Below are 27,046 nucleotides of genomic sequence, written 5' to 3' on the forward strand. Positions count from 1 at the left end.
AGAGCGTATAGGTAAAGGTAAGAGTTTTTTGCTTCAACGTGCATCAGTTTACACTTGTTTACATGGGATTGCATTTGCCATTTTCCTGCCCTTTCACTCGGTTTGGAAAGAGCTCTTTCCAAGCCCTTTTTCGGTTGCAGAGACCCTGGACAACTTAGTACCACCAGCAATTGCAACCACACTCACCAGTATAGGAAAGCCCATGAGGAAGTCGTAGATGAAAACGATCCCCGCGATCAGGTAGGTGATCTGCAAAGAAGTCTTAATGGGTTCGGAGCCATCAATGGACGAGCGCCTCTTGCCTTGGGCATCCTCCACCACGATGGTGGGGACGTTGAATTTGTTCTTGTCGATGTTGTTGCCCGCCTGGATGGAGAAAGTTTGGAAGAGGGCGATGGCCACGCAGACCACGCCCATGACCACGCTGCCGCTGATCAGGAGCAGGAAGCAGACGCCAAAGCCCAGGCCGATCTCGGTGACGATGAAGCGGCAGTCCGTGGCGTAGAAGCGCTCTGTGGTGTCGTGCCAGCCCACGGCCGGCAGCGTGGAGAGGATGAAGGACACCATCCAGATACCCATGACGGTGTGGACCGCTTGCTTCTTGGTGTTGCTTAACCTAGAGAGGGGAGGAAAAAAAGACACTCCCCTTAGGACAAAGCCACATTCTCCGTATCCTTTCGGTTGAAAGTGAAACAGATCATCCCAGGTCTGTTTGGCGATGGCAACCATACAATCCTAGAATTGTAGAATTGGAAGGTACACCAAGGGTCATCTTGTCCAACCCCCCTGGAGTGCAGCAATCACAGCAAAAGTACCTCTGGCACAAGGTTTCCCAAGCTTGGGTCTCCAGATGTTGATGGACTACAACTCCCATCATCCCTAGCTAGCAGGATCAGTGGATGATGGGAGCTGTAGTCCAAAAGCAGCTGGAGACCCAAGTTTGGGAAACAATTTTTGCGGCAGATGTTTAAAAACCTCCAGTGGAGATGAGTCCACCACCTTCCAAGGTAATCTGTTCCACTGCTGAACAGCTCTTGCCGTCAGAAAGCTCTTCCAAGTGTTTATAGTCAGAACCTCCTTCCTTGTCATTTGAATCCATTGGTTTGGGCCCTCCTCTCTGGAGCAGCAGAAGACAAGCTTGCTGCACCTTCCATGGTGAAAGCCCTTCTCTAGCTGTAATTCCTACACTGCCGGGGGTTTCATCTCCACTATACAATTCTATGATTCTGCGACCACCGCGGGACTCATCCAGAGACAGGACTTGCCTGTAGTTCACTGGCCAGCGGACCATCCACATCCGGTGGTAGGAGAGGGAGGTGACCGAGAAGCAGGTGACCAGCGTCAAGGTGTAGAAGGTGGAGACGAAGACTTTGCAGAGGCCCTCGCTCCACTGATAGTCAGAGTTTTGGCGGCGGAGCTGGACGACCGAGTACATGGTGATGGGAATGGCAATGTTAAGGATGTGTGTCCCGGCCAGCGTGCAGATGAGGAACTCCAGGGGCTTCCATTTCTTCTGCTTGGCGCTCACACTGAGGATCCCCCAGCCGTTGGCCAGGACAGAGAGCCCCGAGCAAACCAGCCAAGCCACGGCATTCCTGTTCAAGGTCTGCTCATCATCCATGGCGGAGGGAGGAGTGGCCATCTGGCGAGGCCAGGTGAGGATGACGTACCAGGAAGAAGGAGGGGAAGAGATGCATCCTACAAGTGGGCCGGGGCCATCAAGGGTGCATCAGGGAAGTGGGGGGATCCCACCCAAGGACCAATGGGGAAGCAGCGCCCGGGGTGGTCCTCTGGCTCATGGTTCTGGAAGAGAAACAAGAGAGAGCTCAGGAAACAAAGAGAATATCGCCGCATGCAAAAGGTTTGCGTGAAATTTATATCCTGCTGGATTGCAAGGCTCAAACAGAGGAGGAACAAAACATAGGAAGAACCAGCTGGATTAAGCCCATCTAGTCCACCATCTTGTTCTTGCAGTGGTCCCAGGCCAGACAACCCTTTCCCCCCCCCCTGCAGTTCCCAGTATTCAGATGCATAGTTAAACTGTGGAACTCACTTCCACAGACGGCAGTGATGGCCACCAACTCAGGATGGCTTCAAAAGAGGATTAGGCAGATTCATGGAGCAGAAGGCTCCCAATAGCTACCTACTAGCCAGGAGGGCTATTGCTTTGCCTCCATAGCTGGAGGCATCTATGCCTCTGAATATAAATTGCTGGAAAACCGCAGGAGGAGAGAGGGCTCTTGTGCTCGGGTCCTGTTTGCGGGTTTCCCATGGGGTCAATTTGTGTGGCCGCTGTGAGAACAGGATGCTGGACTAGATGGGCCATTGGCCTGATCCAGGAGGCTCATTTTATGTTCTTATGTTAAACCCCTTTTAACCCCCAGAGGGGGCTCTTGAGATTAGCATAAAGCAGCAGCAACAGCACCAGACAGATATAATGTTCCCAACTGGGGAGCAACCTCCGATTTACTGAACTGTGGGCACCCACGTTTTTGAGGCACGATGCAAAGCCCACTGCCCCCATGTTAGACAATGCTTGGAGTCATGGTGGCTGGAAATCGAGTGTGCTGCCCTTATATTGAGCCAAGCCATTAGTCCCCCCACACCAGTAGCCTCTATTCTCCTTTTTTATTGGGAGTTGCTGGGAACCGAACCAGGGATCTTGGCCTTGCCAAGCAAGATGCTCTGCCCCAGAGCCAGTTCTCGCTTCCTGGGGCTTAGGTAAGTGTAAGTCAGTGGTGGAGTGCTAAATTCTGAAGTGCACCGGCTCAACCTGACAGCCTCCTCTGCCCCGGCCCTGGCCCCCAAGGAGCATCCAAATACACAATCCACTGAGTCAACCCACTTGCACATAGCTGCCCACTCCCCCAGCACATAGTGCAAGGCCCAATTCATCAGCTGACGGTCCTCGAATACATGCTTCTGAAGTCAAACGCATTGCTAGCAAAAAGACCTTTGAAGCAGCCGAAATGAGGAAAGCTTGTTTACTAAGGGGTGCTGGCTGCTGGGGGCTCCCCTCCTCCTGAGCTCACTTTACAGCTTGCTCTCTTAGCATTCCAGCTTTTTGCATTTCAGCATTTTGCTGAAATCTCCACCCTCGATGCTGCCTCCATTGAGCTTTGGCAACCTGGTCCTGATCCGCTTCCAAATCCCCAATCTTGGCTTGGCCCTTCAAATGGTCTACTTATTATTCTGTCTGGCTGCAGAGGAGGAGGAAAGAAGGAAGGAAGGAAGGAAGGAAGGAAGGAAGGAAGGAAGGAAGGAAGGAAGGAAGGAAGGAAGGAAGGAAATACTTCTGCTCCAGAGGATCTTCAATAAAGGTGGTCAAGGAGGAATGCTCAGAAGAGCACCAAATCAGCTCCCAAGCACCTCCCAAACAGACAAAACGCCCATCATTTTGGACTCCTGTTAGGGTCCATGACCACTGCAGGGAGGCATCTGAATAACGTGGCTGAACCGTTCAGACTACAGGTGAGAGAACAGCCTGGAACATTCCCGTAAAACAGCGTTGCGGGGGGTTGGACTAGATGACTCTCGGGGTCCCCTCCAGCTCTACATTTCCTTGACTCTATGATTCTAACCCTTCAAGACACGTACTGAGTAAGCAAAGCTTGGACAGCAGTTACTGGGAATCGCAGGTGGGCAGAGTGCTGTTGCACTCCTGTCCCGCTTGATGGTTTCCCATTGGGGGCATCTGGGTTGCCATTGTGAGAACAGGATGCTGGACTAGATGGGCCACTGGCCTGATCCTGCAGGGCTCTCTTAAAGAGCTGAGTCAGAACAGTTGTCCCAACCTGGCCACCAACTTGGATGGCTTTATAAGACAAGTTCATGGAGGATAAAGCTGCCAATGGCTACTAGCCACAATGGCTATGCTCTGCCTCCCTGTCTGGAGGAAGCCATGCTTCTGAATGCCAGTTGCTGGAAGCCATGGGAGGGGAGAATGTTGCTCTTGCACTTGGGCCTTGCTTTCAGCTTTCCTATATAAGCCTGCTTTATAGGATGGTGCACATGGTTCTCCCCCTCCCCATTTAATCCTCACAACAGCCCTGCGAGGTACGTGAGGCTGAGAGAGGCAGCGACTGGCCCAAGGCCACCCAGTGAGCTTCATGGTTGACTTGAGCTTTGAACCCGGATCTCTCTCAGGTCCTAACCTGATGCTCTAACCACTACACCACATCGGCTTTCACGACCCCCACCCCAGGCCTGAGTTCCCACCCATGGAGAACTCAGCCATCCCCACTCTACACAGCAATCACCCCCTTTCATCTGCCTAGCTCCACCCTTTTCTTGGTCACACTAGAGTGTGACAGAATGCTGAGAGCAGAGCAGTAGAGAGCGGGAAAGGTTGTCAAGAACTGGCTCTAAGGCAGATTATCACCACCTCCTCACAGTATATGCACACCAAATTAAGAGGCTGGTTTTTTTGTTTTGCTAACATTTACATTTTCCCACTTCTTTTCCATCTTTTGCTTTGAAAAAGCAAAAATTCTCCTTCGACCTTCAGGATGTGACATTATCTGTCAGGGTGAGATTTAATATTTAATCTGCAAAGCTTCCTGCAGCTCTAAGCAAGACTTAATGAAATATGTCTTTTGCTATTTATTTTACATTTTTTTCTCTGCACGATTCCCAAGGAGCAAGGCTGGGGGCGAAAAGGGAGTGGTGCTGTTTCCTCCTGGGAGCGCTTGGCCGTTTGCTGCAGACAGTCAGCTGCTCACCCTGCTGGGTCAAAAGGCATACGCTGTTCCTGGAGGAATCCACCATGCTGGCCCTCAGGACAAACTCCATTATCAGTTCTCCTGCCTCACAGCTGACCCTGAACACGGTGAGCCCAACCCTTGACTGCATTCCTTTTCTTGCAAAACTCTCATTGTTTGAGCAACTGTCCCAAGGCTCAAACGCTCTCATTTCTGCACCAGCAGAACTCAAAAGGGTTCCTAGGAACTGGCCTTAAGACTGCGTCAGACCACTGCTCCATCTCGCTCAGCACTGTCAACACAGACTGGGGTTCAAAGCAGGGAGTATCTCCCAACCCTACATGGAGATGATGCCGGATGCCAAGGATTGAGTATTCAATATGCAAAGCAGACGCTCTACTGCTGAGCTATGGCCACTCCCCTAAAAATAAAGTAGGGTGCTAGTCCTCATGGTTCTGAACTCTCTCCCGCAGGAGTCAGCGACAGCCTCTGACTTGGATGGCTTTAAAAGAGGATCGGACATATTCACGGAGGAGACGGCTATCGGCAGCCCCTAGATGTGATGGCTATGCTCTGCCTCCACAGTTGGACACCTGTTGCTGGAAGGCAGAGTGCTCTTGTGCTCGGGTTTCCCCAGAATATGTACCTGGTGATGCTGCACTAGATGGACCAGTGGCCTGATCCAGCACACTCTTTTTATCTCCTTATGGCATCCATTTCCCTTCCTTGCAGCAATGCTTGGGACAGCATCACTATCTAGTCTAGCAGTGGAACACCCACTTTTGGAGAGCATCCCGTCTCAGAGATGAGCAGGATGAGGGAGAGGAAGGATTCGGCTACCTGCCGGATGTGAGAGAAGCTAGCTAAAAATAACTAAGACTTGCAGTGGGGTGTGTGTGTGCATGGGTATCTCTGTGGAGAAATTCAGCAGGCTTCCTTTGCTAACACCCCCCCCCCCATTGACACCTCTCTTCGTTGACTGCCATGGCAACCCATCCAACACCAAGGAGATAAATATAGCCCGGGTAGTTTTCTTGGGCTACATACAGTTCAGGTGCAAAATGCAGCCGCCGCCACCCCCCCCCCCCCGCCCCGGCAACACTTCCTTTAAGTAGCAGCCAAGACTTACAATGGCAGGCACCCCATGTATTTATTTATGCTGTCCCTGCAGAGTGGGTGGTGCTGGCGGTGCGAAGACCCGGCGGGGTTTAAAGAGAGAGACTATGAACCACAGGCTTTAAATAGACACCTTGCAAGCGAACTGTCTGTATAGCTCAGTTAGTAGAGCACGAGACTCTTAACCCCAAGAGTTGCGGGTTTGAGCCCCACGTCGGGCAAAAGATTCCTTCATTGCAGGGGGTTGGACTCGACGGCCGATTCTATGACTCTATCAACTCTACCTGGAAAAGACAACTCTCCCTTGCCCCAATCCACCACTCCCATCATCACCAATATCATTAATTGCATTTATATCCCACTCTTTTCTTCACATGGCCACGAAGCCCAGTGGGTGACCTTGGGACAGTCACAGCCTCTCAGCCTAGCCTACCTCGCAGAGTGGTGGTGGGAATGAATTGAAGAGGGGGAGCGCCGTGTATGACACCACAAGCTCCTTGGAGAAAAAGGTGGGCTTTAAATGCAATAAATAAATCAGCCCCAGCCAGAAAAGCTACTCTAGATGGCAATGATTAGCTGATAAACCGAACAGCTAAAATCCTTTTGAACCTTAAAGCAGCTGAATGTTGGAAGATTCAGGAGAGATAAAGGAAAGAACCTCTTCATGCAGGCACAGGAACTGTGGAACTCACTCCCACAGGAGGCTGTGATGGCCACCAACCTAGATGGCTTTAAAGAGGACCGGGCAAATTCATGGAGGAGAGGGCAATTGAGGGCCACTAGTCATGACAGCTATTCTCTGCCTCCACAGCTGGAAGCAGCGATGCTTCTGAACACCTGAACACCAGCTGCTGGGGGCCACAGGGCGGGCGAGAGCTCTTGGGTCATGCTTGAGGGTTTCCCACTGGGGCATGGGGTTGACCACTTTGAGAACAGGATGCTGGACAAGATGGGCCATTCAGCTTGGTTGGATGCTGCAACTTCTCATCATAGGGGAGCTATTCCATCACTTCGATCATTTCACCACATGTTCCTTTCCATCCTCATTCCGGCTGTCATCCAGCTGTTCTATTGTCTCAAGTTCCCTGGAAAATCAGGGAGTTGACGGGTTCTGCACAGCATGAAAGGATGCTGAGGGGTGATGGTATCAACCTCCTGCGATTCCCAGCAATTTTTATTGTTTGCATCATCACCGTGGTCAGTAACAGAAAGTTGGGAAATGGATATGCAAGATGCCAACGTAAGGATTCTGCCTCCCCAAGTCCAGGTTGCTTTGAACAGAAATATTTTGGACAAAGCTTGGAGAGATTTGCCCACCAACACCATGTTCAACCAGGTCCTAAATATACAGGTCAATCATCATGAATGTTGACTACATCATCATTATCAAGAAATGGCAGTGTTTCTGCCTCTGCAAAAGCAGCACTCCTAGCGAGTCCTCTTAAGGACTGGCAAACATAAGAAGCTATGATTTCAGGGGGCTGGTTAGCTGTGATTGCTCCATTGCAAGGGGTTGGACTAGATGACACTTGGGTCCCTTCCAACTCTACAATTCTATGATTCTATAACCAGAAGGCCTCAAGCAGGAGTAAGCAGTATGTTGCTCCTCCCATACGATGCTGGACTCCCAACTCCCACCATCCCTGACCACTGGTCATGCTGGGACCGCTGAGAGTCAACAACATCCCATTGGCTACTTCTGCCCTGAACAGCCTGTTCCTTCTCTGCTCTAAAAATCCTTTCTGCTGGGACTCTGGGACTCCTGGAGCAGGACACCTTGCCCTGCAATTCAGTATGTTGGCGAGGACTGCTTAGGACTGCTGTGAGCAATAGGCACTCTGCACATCCTCTGGGGCTCATTAAGAGTTCACATGTTCTGAACATAAGGTCTAGCACTGGAAATGGAATTTATCGATTATTATTTTTTTCTAAGCTCTGGCAGAATTTCAATTGTGTGGCGTTTCTGCCCCCCCTTCATTTTAACAGCTTGTTCGGGAACTGTCCCTTACAGGTTGCACAGCTGTACGTTTGTGGTTCTCTCCCCTTCCCCTCCAAAGCACAACCCCGAAGCATAGAACCCAGCTGTTGCTCAAGAGCAAGCTAAAAAAAAAAGCAGGCAAGCAACCTCAGGCATCTCTTGGGCACCTTGGCCTCGCCGCTGTGTTCTGTGTTCAAAACACGTCTGCACACCTAGTGTAATTGAAATGGAATCGCAGGCACCATGTGGGGGCAAAGCCTCATCGAGCCCCCAAATAGCTTGCCTGGGTGATTAAGTGCACGGCATTCAAGCGAGCACCCGGGGAATTATTATGCCTCTTTGGTGAATAATGGATCTTTCGCCTTCTCCAGAAATATAATTCATACCCTGGCTGGCACTGTACGGGGCTGCCTTTTGTGACTGGGGAATTGGCAATTACAAAAAATAATAATTAGAGCAAGAGAGGCCAGGCGAGAGGTTTGCAGAGCGTTTTGGCTGGGGCAGGAAAGGGGAGGTGGGCTCTTTCGGTTCACAGGAGTGATTCCCGCTAATGGTATTGGGCCTCTCCAGGGACCGAGGGGCGGGGGGGGGGGTCGGCCCCTGCTGCTGGCAAAGTGCCAACATTTGAAATCTCCTGGGAGGCTCTGTGTTCACAAGGTAATAAGTTGTAGCATTACTGCAGCTCTGCACTACTAGGGAAAGCATACACAGCAGAGGCAGCTCCTCTGCACAAAGTGAGGCTGTTAGCCTATAAGAAGAGCCTGGAGGATCAGGCCCCTGGTCCATCTAGCCCAGCATCCTGGCCAACCAGATGCCCCAAAGGGAAACCAGGAAGCAGGATCTGAGCGCAAGAGCGCTCTCCCCTCCTGCGGTTTCCGGCAACTGGTATTTGAAAGCATTGCTGCTTCCAACTGTGGAGGCAGAGCCGAGCCATAATGGCTAGGAGCCATGGATTTGGCTAATCCTGTGGGAGAGAGTTCCACAGTGAACTATGCACTATATGAAGAAGTCATTTCTTCTATCTGTCCGTAATCTTCCAACATCCAGCTTCATTGGATGCCCACAAATTTGGGATTTGATGGCCCTTTTCTGAACCTTTTTCCAATTCTCCCAATTTCCTTTTTGAGATGAGGCAACCAGAATTAAAAAGTGCAGTACTGCCCTCTCAAGCTAACACCAGCTCCCCAGGGTCTTTCCCAGGTCTGCTCTGATCCTATTATTCATTGGGGATTCCATCACCCCAGCGAGGCAATGGCTCAGGTGAGAGGGAACAAGACCAGGCTGGTGCTAATCTGGACTGGGGCAGGTTCAGCACCATGGACAGCACAGCAGATATCGGCCCACATATTTTCACCACACTTTCAGGACCACAGCCAGCAACCATACAGGAGACAAGTTGCCTCAGCACCAGCCTGGTGCACCAGCTAAGCTTTTACAGACCAGCCTGGAGAGTTCTTCAGGACATTCCACCCTCTTGAGAGCTGCATCTGGCATCTAAAGGCTTAGCATCTGGAGTAGCTTCCTCCTTCTAGAGCAGCCTTCTCCAATCTTGTGCTTCCCAGACATTTTGGACTACCACTACCACCATCCCTGACCACTGGGCTATGCTGGCTGTGGCTGATGGGAGTTATAGTTCACAAATATCTGAAGGGCCACAGGCTTGTGAAAGGCTGTTCTACAGGGGGACAGTCAGCACAGAAGCAACTTGGCTGTAAATCCTTAAATGGCTCAGGACCGCAATATCTGAAGGACCACCTCTTCCTCTAGGGTGGGCATAGGCAAACTCGGCCCTCCAGATGTTTGGCGACTACAATTCCCATCCTCCCTAGCTAACAGGACCAGTGGTCAGGGGTGATGGGAATTGTAGCCTCAAAACATCTGGAGGGCCAAGTTTGCCTATGCCTGCCCTAGAAACCAACCTGGACTCTGTGATCATCATGAGAACCTTGTTCATCTGCCTCCTCCATGAGAGGCCTGGATTGTGGCAACATGAGAGTGGGCCTTTTCTGCAGTGGCTCCCCACTTGTGGAATGTTCTCCCAAGGGGAGACTTGCTTGTCACCTTCGTTTCATATCATTAGGCACCAAGTGAAAAAATTCCTCTTCTCCCAAGCCTTTGACTAATTAAACAATTGATGGCCTTTTAAACTGTGTGAGGCTATTGTGTTTATTTGTTACTATGTTATGTGTTTTCGTGTTTTTATATTGTAAGCTGCCCTGTGGTGCTCAGATGAAGGATGGTACAGAAATTTAAGAGTGAGGTCCACTTCTGAGGGTAGCAGTACTTCTGTGGGTTTTAGTAGACAGGGTGTAGGATCCAAAATGGAGAGACCTGCTTAGGAAGAGCTGAGGAGCAGGTCTGAAATTTCTTGGCCCAGCAACACAGCGGCTTCTTGGCAGCCTTTCAACTTGCAGAAGCTGTCCTTGATTCCCCACTGCAAGTAACCCAAGCACCTGCGATCAAAATAATGCACCCTCTTGCCCAGTTTGCTTGTGCCTCTGCTTCCCTCTTCTTCCTCTTTTGCCGACTGTGTGTTGAATTCCAGACTGTAAAGACCTTGGGGGCAGGGACCTGTAGAAAGCACCACACCCACTGGCATTCATTCATTCATTCACTCACATGTCAGAACATTTATTTCCCTCCTACCTGATCTAAAAAGAAATCCACAAGGGGGCTAGCCATATAGAAATTCAAATTCAAAATATAAAAAGTAAGTGAATGGACTGTATTTTGAAGTGCTTGAAGAAACCACTGTTTCGGGGCACAATTCAACAGTGCTGGTTATAAAGCCCTTTTTGTCTTAGGTCAAGGCTATCTGTAGGACCATATTCTTCCATACAAACCCACCTGGGCTCTAAGATGTAGGTGGCTTCAAAAGAGATTTAGACATATTATTGGAGGATAAGGCTCTACTAGCCATGATGGCTCTGCCCTGCCTCCAGAAGGCTCTTCTTTTCTCCCTATGTTCTCCTTCCCTGTGGAAACGGAGTCTTGGGCAGAATTCTGCTCTGGCAACTATTTCAAATGCCGTCACTCTTCAGAGTCACAGAGCCTTTTGGCAGAATTCTCCCTGATTATTGCCCACCTCAAGAGACCTATGAAATACCAAACTTGGAGCCACATGAGTGCAGTGCCAAAAGAGCAACCAGCAGCACACGCACACACACCCATTTCTGCACCAGATCGGTTGTGCCAGTTGCACATCCACTCGAATCAAGGGAGCCATTGCTACCCTCACAAACAACTCTTTAGCAGAAATCAAATAAAGCATTTACTCCTCGTCAATAAGTGATCTATTCTGGGTCCATCCTGACTTAACAAGCCCTGGGAATTGCAGACAGGCAGCTTTCCAGAGCCCAGGATAGTGGCTGCTTTGGACAGGGACGTCTTTTAGAATCATACAATTGTAGAGTTTAGAGGGGACCCCAAGGCTCATCTAGTCCACCCCCTGCAATGCATGGGGGAGGGGGGATGGATGGCATTGGTGCTGGCTCCCCTCACCCCCACCAAGCCAAAGGGCAGGAAATATGCTCATATATATATATATGAGCTTGGCCAATAATGCGAGATGAGCGCGCAACCCCAGAGTCGGTCACGACTGGACCTAATGGTCAGGGGTCCATTTACCTTTACCTTATATATATGAGCATACACACATATATATGAGCACACATATACATATATATGAGCACATACATATACATATACATATACATATACATATACATATACATATATATGAGCACACACATATACATATACATATACATATATATGAGCACACACATATACATATATATGAGCACACACACACACACATCCATACCTCTGGTTATGTTTGCTGCGGGTTGCGTATTTTCAGCTTAAGAATGCGGCGGACCCGGAAGTGTTTACTTCTGGGTTCTGCAGCACGCGCATGCGCAGAAGCATTCCTGCTTGCTTCATGCATGCACAGAAGCGCTCTATCAGTGCTTCACGCATGCGCGGAAGCACCACTACGGATACGTACTTTTTGGGGTGAGAACGGCAACCCGGAACAGATCGAGTACATATCCAGCGGTACCACTGTATATACAGATACAGTGGTACCTTGGGTTAAGAACTTAATTCGTTCTGGAGGTCCGTTTGTAACCTGAAACTGTTCTTAACCTGAAGCACCACTTTAGCTAATGAGGCCTCCCGCTGCCGCTGTGTGATTTCTGTTCCCATCCTGAAGCAAAGTTCTTAATCCGAAGTACTATTTCTGGGTCAGCAGAGTCTGTAACCTGAAGCGCCTGTAACCTGAAGCCTCTGTAACCCGAGGTACCACTGTAGATGCAAACAGAGGTTTACTTTCAGAGGGGTGGGGGAGTGAAGCAGTGCTGTCAGGGCCGACTCTGAATTATAGGGTGCCAACATGCATTTCTGGGGGGTGGGCAAAGAGCCCAATCCACACACACAATCTAGTGGCAAGAATGGTCAATTATGTACATATTATTTAAACTTTTTTTTTAAAAAAAAAGGTCTCCGGAGCACATAGAGGCAGTGGTTTGTAAGGCACCCAGCTGCTCTGCAAGCAAAGCAAAATAATACTAATGCTGCTGCTGCTACTTCTTCTTCTACTACTACTACTAATAATAATAATAATAATAGAGGGAAGGGGAGATAAAGGATATATAAACCTGAAGGATATGCTGCCCTTTAGAGCAAACATTCAGCTCCTGCCTCATCTGTGGTCCAATGGGAAGAAGAGTTTTTTTTGGGGGGGAATAGTAGCATAGATATTATGTTTGATCTACCTACAGATCTGAAAAGAAATGAGCCCTGAAAGTCAACCCTGCGCATGCTCAGGGATACTGTGCACCATGTATGGGTGTATAGTGACACCTGCTGCTCCGCCTCAGGCAGCAAAATATTTTAGCCTGGCCATGATCTCACTGTCCAATTTACATTAGGAAGAACTTTCTGACAGTAAGAGCTGCCAGAAAGTGGGACAGGAGGTGGTGGCGTCTCTTTCCTTGGAGGCTTGTAAACAGAGGTTGGGTGGCCATTTGTCAGCGATTCTTCAGCTGCGATTCCTGCATTGCAGGGGGCTGGACTAGATGGTCCTTTAGGGTCCCTTCCAACCCTACAATTCTATAATCTCACCAGGGAAAAACCCAGGTGGAGACAGTTTCAATTTCCTTCTATTAGCAGCCGCAAGTAAAGCAGACAAATCAATCACGAAACGCAGGGCGGGTTTTTGAGACCCACAGAGCATTTTCTCAGCTCTAAGGTTAAAGAAGAAGGGTTAGGGCAGCACTGTAGGGAAAATGACAAACGAACCCCACCAAATCCAGCAGAGCTCTTCCAAGTTGTAAAAGGCCTTTTTTACATCTGGGCCCTTGGGGAAGATTGCTGCGGGGGGGGGTGCGGCGGTGTGGTGGTGGGGAGAGATGGCACAGTGGCCTGCTGCAACCAATTTGCAAGACACAGCGCTGATAAATCACTGCCTCTTGGATGCTCACAGGGCAGCCGGAGGCAGGGCTGGCTGAGTGGGCAGCGAGGGTGATGATAAATGCCTCCTTAAGAGAGGGAGGAACACCAGCGAAGCTTGAAAGAAACAGCAGTGGGATCTCCACACACACACACAAAGAAAGCCCTCACTAGCACTGCTTGAGCTTAACTAATTAATTTTCCGCAAGTTCCCGGTACTGCATTTTCGGACAAGATGCTTCAGTGGCAAAACCTGTGCCAAAACAGATAATCTAGATTAGTTTCTACCTGGCTTGAGGCCTCTTTTTTCAGAATAAGACTGTAGTAGTAGTAGTAGTAGTAGTAGTAATAAAGGTAAAGGTAAAGGGACCCCTGACCATTAGGTCCAGTCGTGACCGACTCTGGGGTTGCGCGCTCATCTCGCATTATTGGCCGAGGGAGCCGGCGTATAGCTTCCAGGTCATGTGGCCAGCATGACAAAGCCGTTTCTGGCAAACCAGAGCAGCGCACGGAAACGCCGTTTACCTTCCCGCTGTAGCGGTTCCTATTTATCTACTTGCATTTTGACATGCTTTCGAACTGCTAGGTTGGCAGGTGAGTAGTAGTAATATAGGTGCACAAATCAGTGCTCAAAACTAGACAGGGGGAGTGCTTTTGGGGAAGGGCCATAGCTCATTAGTAAAGCATCTGTCTTGAATGCAGAAGGTCCTGGGTTAAGTCCTCAATGGCATCTCAAGACAGGGCTGGGAGAGACTCTCTGCCTGAAACACTGCAGAGTCTGAACTGAGCTGGATAGACCGGTGATCCTATTTAATTCAGCACTTCATTCAAAACCTTGAGGATGAGGACCTTACTTTATTTTTAGGGGGGAGACTTTAGCTCGGTGGCAGAACATCTGCTTTGCATGCAGAAGGTTCACCCTTCCTGGGAAGGGAAGTCAGATTCCAGAAGATTTGGGGAGGGAGACCTGCTCACCCCTCCTGGTTGATGATGCCAGGTTAGATGCACTGCCCCACCTGCCCCAGGCACTCCGAGATGAACCGCTGGCAGGAAGTGAGAAGCAAGGAGGCCATATTCATAGAACTGTAGTGTTGGAAAGGACCCCAAGGTTCATCTAGTGCAAGCCCTTCAAAGCAATTCGTGGCAGGAAATTTATACACAGTTCCTTTAAAAGGTGTGGGGGTATCCTCTGCTGTGGGAGAATCACAAACAAAGCCCAAACAGCGAATGCCAAAGCAAACCAGGGTCCTTGGGTGTGTGGGTGGGTGTCAGCAAGTCAACTTCAACCGCCTTCTTTTTGAGGGATTAAATGGCTGTTTGGGTTGGAAGAGAGCAATCCCTGTGCCTATTTTTTCCTTTTCATTCAGAACCAAAGTGCCTGCCGGGGTGAGTGAGGGCGGGTTTGCGCAATACTAGAACCCTGTGGGGCAGGACTGCCTGCGGGGTCTTTATTGGCAGCTGGAAAAGTCACTGTGTTGTCCCTGAGCACAGCACCTTACTGTCCTCCCAAGGTGCCACGGGAAGAAAATTAAGGGGTGCATCCCTGGGGGAGGAGCTGAACACACTCATTGGAGACACCCACTTCTTACAGCCACACGTCGCCTCTGGAGTGAGTGCACTTCCAAATTCATGCTCACCAGGCAGCCTGGAATCTTAAAAGGGGGCTCCTCTCTAAACAGCAACCATCCCGGAGACCATTTACTTGGTCACACTAGAGCGTGACCAAGAAAGATGCAAGCTGCTTTTTATGTAGGCTATCAAGACATGGGAGAGTGTTGCCCTTTTTTTTCGCTGCAGCCTCCCTAAACAACACACCCGGTGCAAATGCACTTCCATCACAGAGTGTCGAATTTTAAAGAGATTTCAGCCGTCCGTCTCCCAACATACCCATACCCAGAGTGGCTGAGGCAGCCTAGTCAGATGGGCAGGATACCTAATTAAATTATTATTATTATTATTATTATTATTATTATTATTATTAAATATTATACATATGTGAGATTCCTTCCACTGGGAAGTGTAGCTGTCCCCCACACTTTTATTGATCTGGGATTCAACATTTCTTTCACTATGTAGCCTTGTTGAATTGTTTTTTAAAGGAAAAATGCAATTTTTAGGTGTTCTACTGATCAATTGCGTTTTTAGTATTGAGCACTGGACTTTAGGGTCAGGATGGTATATGAAGGAAATGAAACCAATTAATGCATCCTATGCACGACAGAGAACACCTGAAATTTCATGGACTTCAACATCCAGAAGAAAGCCTAGCCAGTGAATTGTATGTGCTTTAACCCATGGACCATTCTGTCTATGAGTAAGAACAAGGCTTCTCACACAAAATGCAAACTTTGGTTGTTTTTTCTTAGCTGACACCTGCCTGGCATCCTCTTAGAAGAAGCATTTCTTTCTCTCCAAGAGAGAAGGCGAGGAAGAAACCAGTTCTACTCTTCCATTACAGAGGGGTCTGTTGATGGCTATTAGACAAAGCACCAAGGTCAGTTGCAGAGTATCTGCTTTGCATGCAGAATATCCCTGGTTCAATCTCCAGGGAGGGCTGGTAGAACCTGCACGGCTCCTGCCAGTCAGTGTAGACAACACTGAACTAGACGTGCCATTGGCCTGACTATGGGGCTTCTTCATCTGTTCCCATCCTCCATGGTGGCCATATGGAAGCTTCATGTTCAGAGGCAGTCCATCTCTGAGCACCAGTTGCCCAGAAGCACGAATGAGCAGAGTGCTGCTGAGCTCAGGTCCTGACTGCAAGGCTTCTGGTTGGCCACTGCACAAGAATATGCTGCACAAGATGGGCCGTTCATCATCAAGGTTTGTCTTATGCTCTTAAGAAATCCGCTCTAACAAGGTGCAGAGATGGCCACCAACTTGGATGGCTTTAGAAGAGGATTCGACAAATTCATTGCTACTGGCCGCAATGGCTATGCTTGCCTCTGCTGTCACAGGATGGTAGATTGGGAAGGGACCCCGAGGATCGTCCAAGTCCAACCCCTGCAATGCAGGGAGATGCAGCCGTCCCATTTGGGGATCAAACCTGCAATCTTGGTATTATCAACACCACCCTCTAACCAACTGAGTTATCCAGGAGGCAGTACATCTCTGAATAACAGAGGCTGGGTATTGTAAGCAGGGAGAGCAACTGTTGCACTCATGTCCAGTTTGTGGACATGCCGGTAGGGCATTTGATTGACTACTGTGAGAACAGGATGCTAGACTAAATGGGCTTCTGGCCAAACCAAGCTGGGGGGGGGGGGTTTCCTCTTACATTGCTAAGGTGGCATCTACCATCTAAAGTCTCTAAGTGCTTGAATTACAAAATTACGCATGAGCATCTGGTGCTTTTTTATAAAATTAATCAGAACCTTGCAATCTATTAGACAAGTGGTGCCCAAACTCCCCCCCCCCCCCGCCACTCACAGTCCACTTGAAAATTGCTGATGGCCTTAATGGTTTTTATGCCTGTTGTAGCAATTGTAATGAGCTGCACTTGATGATGTATGATTATTAATTGAATCAAGATTAAATGTCGTAATTCTAGCCTCCCATTGACTTTGCTGCTAATCCTCTCCACTCCTCTCAAGTGGCAACTCTTCCCCCTGTCAATACTGGCCCTTCCCACTCATCTTCTGAATGAACCACCAGGTCCTAAGAACAGCCGCTGCTTCTTCTTAAATATGGGATCACAGTTTGGGAACCCTCTTAATTAAACTAACTGATTCATCAATCAAGTAACACAGCCCTCATTCGCTGGGTGAACACAAAACATCCTCTTGGAGGATGCAACTACAAGAGTTTATGGCTGCTTCAGGGACTTTTCAGACATTGATAGTAGGTGCCCCCAGCAAATTCCAGAAATTCCTCGCAATGCTAACAGAGACATCTTTGCAAAATGTCTTAACAAAGGATCAGGGCAAGTAAGTAACCCTCCCTCCCCCACAGTTGCCCCCTCCCTGGATTTACTTTGGCCCACACACCCTTCCTTTCCCAAGCCAGTGTCAGCTGAGGAACTGGCTGGTTGTGAGAAAGAGCTGGAGGGAAATGGGGTAGACGATGCCAATTTTGCAGCCTCAATCAAAGACGGGAGAGTTACAACAAAATGCAATAGGATTACAGAATCCCAAATCGACCCGTTTGCAAACAAACAAAAGCCATAATAATAATAATAATAATAATAATAATAATAATAATAATAATAATAATACAGTAATCATCTTCTTACATTGAGTACTGCAAGTGAGAAGAGCATGGACTCTGTGGCAGGCCTGGTCCACGGGGGGCGGGGGGGTGTAGGGAAGACCCTAAAGACCAGCCCGGAAGCAGCTGGATCGTGCCAAAGGCCCACCTAGCCCTGCCTCCCAGGGGTGAACCAAAAGAGAAACGCTTCGTCTTGAGAACTAGCAGTAAAGACTAGTCCTTTGCGCGCCTGCTCATCCTCGCCACCCCACCCCTTGTAAAATCTAGACGGAGAAGAAAGAAACTTGCGGTGGTTTGAGAGAGGAGGGGAAAAGGGAGGGGGGAGTCGCATTCCTTGCAGCTTAGATGGCTGGGCTGAAAAGGAGGTCGCTCCCCCTCACCGTCTTCGGCTGCAAAGGGGAGAGACCCCACCCTCCGCGGCCCCCAAAGAGCGCGCTGCCTTACGCGCCACGGGGAAGGCGAGGGGGGGGAGGAAGGGAGTGTCCCCGCAGGGAGGATGGGGGTGTCGTCCCTACACCACGAGGTGGTGGGGGGGTTTGAAGGAACTCCCCCCCCCTCCACCGGAATCCATATCCCCCTAGCATCTTGGCGCGCCAGCGTGACGCGCCCTCGGGGATTCGCTCCACGCGGGGCGCCTTACCTGCGAGAGCTCCGGTCTGCAAGCGGGCGCTTCGCTGCTGCCGCTCCTTCTGCCGTCGCCTGCCGCTCGCGCTCTTCGCCGCCGCCGCCTGCCCGGGCTGGGCGGGGGTGGGGCATGCAAGCGCATGCTTAGACTCCTCTCGCCGCCCCTCTGCTCCGCGCTCGTCCAGGATCGGGCCGGGTGGGGAGTTGCTCGGGGTGGAGAGGGGGCCTTCTGGCCAAGGCGCTTTGGACACGCGGGGAGGGGGGCTGCGTTTGTGTCTCCACCCCAGGGATGGCTTCTTTCCCCTCCCTTCTCCGTTCTCTTTTAGCCGGGGAGGGGCCGCACTTCCGAGCCGGTCTGTCTAAGCTCCCACCGGTAGTCCCGGCCGAAGATGGCGATTGCGCACCGGGAGGCGCAGGAGGCTCACTCTGCAGCCTCCATGAATCATCCCACGGGCGAGGAGGAGGCGCACGGCCCCACTGTGCATTGCTCAGATGAACTCGAGTCTCAGGAGCAGGCGAGGTACGTGAGCGCCTCTGAGCATACGCAGAGTGCACCGCTCTGCTCTGCTTGGGCCTCCTTGTTTGGGTGCGAGGTGCGTGGGCGAGCTAGTGTGCCTCTGAGCATATGCATAGTGCTTTCCCAGGCCACAGCAGTGAGGCTTCATCGAGACCCTTGGCCAGCAGAACTGGGTGTAAAATGAGGAAAGCCCCCTATCCTTCGTGATGCCCCTTTAGCTCATGTCTTGAGAAGGCAGTGTGGTTGGGAAGAGGTGAGATTCCAGGCCCACTGCAGCCCTCACCTTGGAGGAAGCCCACTCTGAAGATATCTGAGCTGCTAAGAAAAAAATGCTTCTTGGATGGGTATTGCCCACCCCTGCTGGCTCACTGCTTCCATAAGCGCAAAACTCAATGTTGGCGACATAAACCTTGTACAAATCCACGCCAGTCACAACAGCTGAAACGGAACAGCACTACGGTATCAGAACCCCCAAACTCACCCTTTTCAAAAGCTTCTCCCAAAGCCATTAAGTATTATTAGACACTGCCTGAAAGGGGAGCACTTTGTTCACATCACTTTGCAAAGTGTCAAGCCTGAGGCAGGGTACACCTCAATGTGGAGAGGGCAACAAGATGCGGGAAGCCACCAAAAAAGGCTCCATTTCAGATGCAAACAGGAGCCTCTGGGAAAATCTCAAAGGCTGGCCAGGCGGTTGGGCTTGCAAAATATTATCTCCCCGACGTCCTAATTGTGCTCCAAGACTGGACCTACTTACGACAGTCCATCAGCCTCTCCCACCAGCATCAAACTCAAGAGATGGCCAAGTTGACCTTAGAGGAAGTCACTCTTCCCACCTGAACACTTCACCAAGCCTAGTCAGAAACTGGAGGCTCTCTGAGCAGAATTCCCAGAAAAGCACTTTGCAGTGCACACCAGCTGCCAACACATAGGAAGCTGCTTTTTACCAAGTCAGACCCATTGACCCATCTAGCTTAGTACTGCCTACACTGACTGGCAGCTGCTTTCCAGGGTTCCAGGCAGGGACTCTCTCTTGGCCCTACCTAGAGAAGCCATTGGGTAGATGCTCTAGTGCTGAGCTGTGGTTCTTCACACAAAACGGGTTGAGCAAGCAAAACTCAGAGATGCAGGAGCCCTGCCTCTTCCAAAGGAGGGGTGCAAGATTTGGCCTTCCACTTGCTTCCCATCTGGTCGCTTGCAGTTTGTTGACCACATATGGATGCATAGCTAGGAGAAGGTCAGATTGCAGTTTGCTGACCACATGGATGCATAGCTAGGAGAAGGCCAGAATCAAGGCCGAAAAATGGATTTGGGGAATGAGTAGCCATTACCTGCTTAGTTCGGACGAGGTGTTCTAGTCCAGAGAAGGTTACGCCTCACGGTCTCAAAAGTTACACAAGGGAGGCACCCTCTTTTTTGGCAGGGGAAGAGGGAATGTTTTGCCCTGGCAGCCCTGCTTTTGCCCATAAGCCTGAGACGCATTTCTTTCATGTTACAGAAACTTCCCCCTTTTCCTGAAGGGCAGCCCTGACTCATCCTTCAAAATGCATCTTGATGTTTAATTGGAAGTGAAAAGCCAGTGCTGAGCCTCTCTAAGCTGCTGGAGACATGCGGCCGTGTTGCTAGGCTGGCGTTCAGCCGAGGGAGGCGCAGGGCAGAGGCTGCGCTCTTGAAGAAGCTGGGCGTGAGACCATCTGCCTGGGACAGGCACTCTCAAGGAAAAAGACAGAAAAAGGGAAGAAGGGGCCCAGCCCAGTTGAGCTTCCTGCCAAAAAATTTTTGGCTGACGCAGCAGACGTGTGGCTTGGAAGCCACACGTCTGCTGCGTCAGCCAAAAATGTGGGACCCCTGTTCAAGTCACCTCAACACCATATTCCAGGTACCAAAGACACACTTCTTTCCCCAAATAATAATAATAATAATAATAATAATAATAATACCAAAATGACCAAGGTAACAGAGCAACTCCTATATGAGGAGAGGTTGCAGAATTTGGTGGTACTTCTTTTTTAGGACAAAAAGAGAATAAGAGGCAACATGATGGAAGTTTATAGAATGATGCATGGCATGGAAAAAGTAGATAAAGAGAAGCTTTTCTCCTTTTCTCAATTCTAGAACTCATGAGCATCCAATGAAGATGAGGCTTGGGAGATTCAGGACAGATAAAAGGAAGCCCTTCACATAGTTTAAAGGTTGAACTATGGAACTCTCTCCCACAGGATGCAGCGAAGGCCACAAAACTGGGTAGCTTTAAAAGAGGATTAGACAAATTCTCAGGAGAGAGCTATTGATGGCTGCTAGCCATGATGGTCATGCACTTCACTGTTGGGAGGCTGTGATGCTTCTGAATACCAGCTGCTAGAAACCACAGGCGAGGAGAGTACTTCTGTGCTTGGATCCTGCTTGTGGGTTTCCCATAGGCATCTGGTTGGCTCTGTGAGAACAGGATGCTGGACTAGATGGGTCATTGGCCTGATCCAGCAAGACTCTTCTTATGTTATTGAAGTGGAGGCATTCAGCATTATCCATCCCCAAACTTTAAACATAAAAATGAAGGCTGTGAGTAGGATTGGAATGCCATTTATCAAGGAAAGGTGGCATCCCAAGAAATGATCGTTTATTGCATTTATTTTCCACCTTTTCCTCCAAGCAGCTGAAGATGGCTTACATAGATCTCCCCCTCATTTAATCCCTATAACAGCCCTATGAGGCAGGTTAGGCTGAGAGACAGTGACTGGCCCAAGTTTACCCAACGAGCTTCATGGCCCAGTGGGGATTTGAGCCCTGGTCTCTCCCAGGTCCTAGTCTGACATTCTCACCACTGGGGTGAGTGGCTGGGGAAACCCAGCCAGATGGGCGGGGTATAAATAATAAATTATTATTATTATTATTATTATTATTATTATTATTATTATATACTACACTGGCTCTCATGATGACGACGATGAACTACCTTAGGAAAGCTCCCAGGGGTGGCTAATCTTGAACTTCCAATTGTTGCTGAACTGCAGCCCCCATCATCCCTGGTCACCTGCTCTAAAAGAGACCGTGGGTTCCTGTAGATCAGGAAGTAGCTGACTTCAGTGCAGTTTGCAAAGAGAATAAAACAACACAATTATCAGTAAAAAAAACAAACCCGTTAAAACGACTCTTTAAATCAGGCACCCCCAAACTTCGGCCCTCCAGATGTTTTGGACTACAATTCCCATCTTCCCCGACCACTGGTCCTGTTAGCTAGGGATCATGGGAGTTGTAGGCCAAAACATCTGGAAGGCCGCAGTTTGGGTATGCCTGCTTTAAATCATTCAAAGCATAAAATCAACAATAAATTAAAAACAGATTGGAACAGACATCCAGAATCTACAGGGAGAAGAGGTAATTGGGAAGAGGACCTCCTCATCACTGCAAAACACTTGCCAATGACTTTCTTTGTGTCTCTGTCCATCTGTCTGTCACACACACCCCCTCCTCTGACACTGAAGGATTCTACCCTCAGGGGAAGTTTCCTGTTGTGTCTCTGCAAGAAGTACCGTTCTGCCTTTGCTTCTACTTTCAAAATCCACATCTTAGCCATTGGGCATTCACACAGAGGCTTGATCTGGCCATACAAAGCTGAGAAATAGAGGTTGCATTTTAAGGAAGAAGTCCAAAGCTTACCTTCTTTTAGGATAGACGGGTGTAGGGCCGGGTGCTGCCCTTAGAAAAGAATCCTGTAACAGTTAAACACTGTACGACAGAGACACAGCAGAGGCTCAACACTGAGGAGTGGGGGTTCCTTTCTCCCACCTGTTATCTGCCTGGGTTTTGTTATGACTCATGCGACTGGGAATTGGGGGTGGGGAGAGCGAGAGAAGGGGAAAGGGAGCACTAAACAGCTATTTCACTTAGAAATGTCACTTCTCTCCATGACTAAAGCCACACCGCTGCCCACTCGAGTCGGGGCTATTTATACTCTGCTTAATTGCAAGCTCCCTGATGACAATTCCAGCTCTGAGCAGTGGGGCTGGGACCGTCTTCTCCCACGCTGCTTTGTGGGTGGGGGAGAGAGAGAGAACTCCTCAAAAAATGGTAAATGGCTTACATTGTAGATGCAAACAAATATGCTGCCAGGACCTAGGAACTGCCTGCGCAGCCTAGGGAAATAAAAGGCCTTCTGAACATGTGCAAAGCACCTCTCCATCAGCACAGAGGAAACATAAGAAGCACAGAGCCACCTGGAATGAGAACAGGGGGATTGTCTAGGAACTTCAGAACCTGGCTGCTGGTTTTGAGGCAGTGCAAACATCCAAGGGCCAAAGTGGAAGCAAGGACAGAATGGCACCTCTTGGAGACACTCGGCAAACAGCCTTCCCTGAGGATGGAGCCCTTCTCAGTTAGTCTTGGCTGGTGGTTCTTTCCTAGGCATCCACCAACTTAAGCAGATTTCAGTTGTATTATAGGAATTCTAAGGTCTTATATATATAGAATAAATGTTCATAAATGTACAAGGCAAACACACGTGCATAAGTATAGTGTCTGAAACAGTACAGGAGAGCAATCCTGAAGCCATTTTGACTCTCCCAAATTGACCTCAAATATTTCTCTGCGAGGAGGAAGGAAATGGGGAAAGCTTTCCAGTTGTCTTCGGACTGTAGGGGCTTACACCTCCCTTTGCAAATACAGCCTGGCAAGATCTGTTAAGCTGAGCAAACTATCAATATATGTACGGGTAGGTAGCCGTGTTGGTCTGAGTCGAAACAAAATAAAAAAATTCCTTCAGTAGCACCTTAAAGACCAACTAAGTTTTTATTTTGGTATGAGCTTTTGTGTGCATGCACACTTCATCAGATACATGTACGGTAAGACAGTGGTCTTCAACCCCCGGGCCACGGACCGGTAGCGGTCCGTGGATCAATTGGTACCGGGCCGCCTAAGGATCATTAAATACAATTAAATTAAAATTATTAAATCAAAACAATCTAAATAAAATATAAACAATAAACGCCCCCCCCCTCAGCGGGCCACAGTAAAATTATCAAACGTTGACTGGTCCGTGGTGATAAAAAGGTTGGGGAGCACTGCGGTAAGAGATTCAGGAACTAAGTATTTAGTACCACAAAAGTACCTGCCAACCTAGCAGTTCGAAAGCATGTCGAAATGCAAGTAGATAAATAGGAACCGCAAGTAGATAAATAGTATTTATCTATTAGATAAATAGTATTTATCTAATAGATAAATACTATCTATCTATTAAGCAAGTAGATAAATAGTATTTAGTACCTGCCAACCTAGCAGTTTGAAAGCACGTCAAAATGCAAGTAGATAAATAGGAACCGCTACAGCGGGAAGGTAAACGGCGTTTCCATGTGCTGCTCTGGTTTGCCAGAAGCGGCTTTGTCATGCTGGCCACATGACCTGGAAGCTATACGCCGGCTCCCTCGGCCAATAATGCGAGATGAGCGCGCAACCCCAGAGTCGGTCACGACTGGACCTTACAACAAAAGAATGGCAATGATTGACCATTATCAGGTATTCTGACAGACAGGTTTTTTTGCTGTAGGCTGCCCTCCCTGTGATGTATGTAAGATGTTTTGGGGAGTGGTCTTGAGCTATAGGGGAGGCGATTTCAAAAGTCTATATATAAGAGCTTGCACGCCATTGTTTGGGGTTCCTCTCCTCCCTCCTTGCGTGGGGGGAGTGGGGGACCCTGTTGCAACAGTTTAATTAATGAAGCTGCTTTGCTTCTCAATATAGAATCATAGAGTTGGAAGAGACCACAAGGGCCATCCAGTCCAACCCCCTGCCAATCAGGAAATATTCTCTGGTTGGCCTCTTATTTTCTTCTACCGATAGAGAACCTGCATAAGGACTCTATACAGGCTCTTGGATACCCCAAAGGAGTAGTTTTTTCTTATAACAGTTGGTAAAACTCACATTTCCTGTAGCTCCAAGGAAACAGCAGCCTGTTTAACCACAGAAAGAAGCATAGCCACCATAGTTTTCCTTTCTTTCTCCAAGTACTTCGTTCCTAGCTTGGTCGAGGCACACTTCCACTGACTGCATTGGTCTTATAAGATGGGAAACTGCTACGACGGCCTGTAACTTCCTTTCCTTTTCTCCCACTTGCAGGAGCCCAAGTTTCTCTGGAACTGGTTGCCACTGGCCAAGTTAGGCTGATTCCACACTCAAAATGGTGGCAGGTCTTCCCTTTCCGCTTCCTGGCTTACTTACCTGTTACCTGTTTGTTTGTTTGAATATTTATATACTGCTATGAGAAAAGACTCCTGCCTGCAGGAGAGCTGCTGGCAGTCAGTGCAGACAACACTGAGCAAGTTGGGCTGATGGTCTGATTCAGCATAAGGCAGCTTCCTGTGTTTCTACGGTGCAAACGTCTACAGGTAACTTGCAATTTGCACACATTTAACTTGTACGTGCCTGGCAAATTTAAGAAGAAAAAAATTAAAAGGGGGCGGGTGCCCAGGGAAAAAAAACTTTGGCAATCCTGTTCACCATTGCACCCCATGTGTTTTGACTATACAGTGGTGCCTCGCTTAATGAATGCCCTGCTTAACGAAATTTCTGCTTAACGAAAGGTTGCCTTGCTAGACGAATTCGTTTTACGAAAAATTCGTCTAGCGAAACGCAGTTTCCCATAGGAATGCATTGAAATTCAATTAATGCATTCTTATGGGCAAAAAAAATTCAAGAAAAATTCAATGCATTCCTATGGGATTCCCTAGACGAATTTTTCGTTATAAGAAAAGACCCGTGGAACAAATTAAATTCGTCTAGCGAGGCACCACTGTACAGAATTTTGGTTTTGCACACTATCCCCGGAATGTAGCCGCCTGTGTAAGTTGAGAGCCGCCTGCATATTCTACCTGCCCAAAGCAATTTAACAGAAACCCATCACTGAAATAAAGGCATAGAGTCTTTATTCACAATAGTCATTAAATAAATTATGCATACATATACATATACATATACATATACATATACATATACATATGTATAGTCAAGAGGAATGGAACAGGACGAAGAGAGACTGCCAGATAACAATACAGAGAACAGAGTTGTTTTTTAGGCTTGTGACTGTCATGAAGCAGCTTTTGGTGTTTGCTGAGAGGAAGGGAAGGGTGTGAAACAAGAGCATAACAAAGATGCAAGGCCCTGGGGGAAAAACTGTGCTAATGGCCCCATCATTCTTCGGAGAGAAAGCTAATGCCTTTTTGGGGGGTGGGGAGAGCAGCCCCCCCCTGTAAGTGCAACAACGTAGTGCTTGTGTTGTCCCAGCCAGGTGTTCAGTTCGTCTGCATGTAACAAGGGTAGCCTGCCGCACAATCCCGGTGTCCTCCAGATGCTTTGGACTACAAGTCCCATCAGTCTTGGAAGCCCAAGACATCTGGAAGGCATTAGGCTAGGGGAAGCTGGCCAGGATTTTTCAAGGCAAACCCCCCCTTCCCCGCCAAAAAACCCTTGTTACATACAGCAGCCCTCCTAGGTGGAGTAGCCTTCAAAATAATGAAGCCCCATAACCCCCCCAGCAGGATTACCACCCCCACTCCCTTGTCCCAAAGCCCCTCACCCCACCTTTCCAAGGGCATCCCTGGCTGCCTAGCGTGGCTCCTAATGTGCCGGTTGGACTAGCTACGACAAGTACAGATATGACAGAATGGTGGTTTTCTCTGGGGTGCCATGGGGGCTCTATGTGCTACCGGTCAGGTTCTGCTGTTGAAATGCCCAAAGTGAAATTTTTTGAGTGGATGTGCTGATGGTGGCTCTCTCCTCCCAGAAGGGGCTCCAGCTGAGATTGGTCATTGCTGAGTGAGCGGCTGGGTCTTTGCCTGGCGCTTGGCTTTGGTCTGGAGGTAGCGGCCTTTCCCCTCCTCAAAACGCCTCTTCTCGTCTTCTGTTTCTACCTGCCGAACAAAGACAGAACAGGTGTGGGCACGGTCGAGGCTGGATTAAGCTGGCCCTGGAACCCAACACACTGTATACCTGAAGGAGCGTCTCCACCCCCATCGTCCAGCCCGGACACTGAGGTCTAGCGCCGAGGGCCTTCCCAGCAGATGTCAAGGCAATAAGCAACTGTTTTACTTTTAAAAGACAACTGAAGGCAGCCCTGTTTATGGAGTTTTTAATGTTTGATGCTGTATTGTTTTTAATATTTGGTTGGAAGCCACCCAGAGTGGCTGGGGAAACCCAGCCAGATGGGCAGGGTATAAATAATGATTTATTATTATATGAGGGACAGGCAAGGTTTTCCCAGCCACTTATTTCAGTGTTTCAAATCTTCGACAAAAGCGGTTCTCATTGTATTCTTACAACCACTCATCCTAACACTGGCTGGCTAGGTTAAGGGGACGATCTTCCCTAGAGACATCAGCACAGACAGGAAACATCTATCAGTCCTCATCCACAGCTGCAGGAAACCAAGGGGTACCCTGGGATCCACATTTCAAAATGAACTTG

The 27,046-nt window shown here is 49.0% G+C and overlaps 2 protein-coding genes across 2 annotated transcripts in view; both read right to left on the reverse strand.

Moving 5' to 3' along the window:
* GPR153 (G protein-coupled receptor 153) overlaps positions 1 to 18,592 on the reverse strand; it is a 33,339-nt gene extending 14,747 nt beyond the window's left edge. Inside the window, exons 1-3 of the mRNA XM_060276127.1 lie at positions 18,095 to 18,592; positions 1,266 to 1,803; positions 183 to 616 (exon numbers count right to left, since the gene is read on the reverse strand). Of these exons, the coding sequence (XP_060132110.1) occupies positions 183 to 616; positions 1,266 to 1,642 (811 nt within the window). The 5' untranslated portion in view covers positions 1,643 to 1,803; positions 18,095 to 18,592. The remainder of the gene's footprint in view (positions 1 to 182; positions 617 to 1,265; positions 1,804 to 18,094) is intronic.
* Positions 18,593 to 25,975: 7,383 nt separating this feature from the next.
* Positions 25,976 to 27,046, reverse strand: part of ACOT7 (acyl-CoA thioesterase 7) — a 67,272-nt gene continuing 66,201 nt past the window's right edge. Inside the window, exon 9 of the mRNA XM_035119371.2 lies at positions 25,976 to 26,493. Within this exon, the coding sequence (XP_034975262.1) occupies positions 26,389 to 26,493 (105 nt within the window). The 3' untranslated portion in view covers positions 25,976 to 26,388. The remainder of the gene's footprint in view (positions 26,494 to 27,046) is intronic.

The sequence above is a fragment of the Zootoca vivipara genome, chromosome 6, assembly GCF_963506605.1.
Source record: "Zootoca vivipara chromosome 6, rZooViv1.1, whole genome shotgun sequence".
NCBI lineage: Eukaryota > Metazoa > Chordata > Lepidosauria > Squamata > Lacertidae > Zootoca > Zootoca vivipara.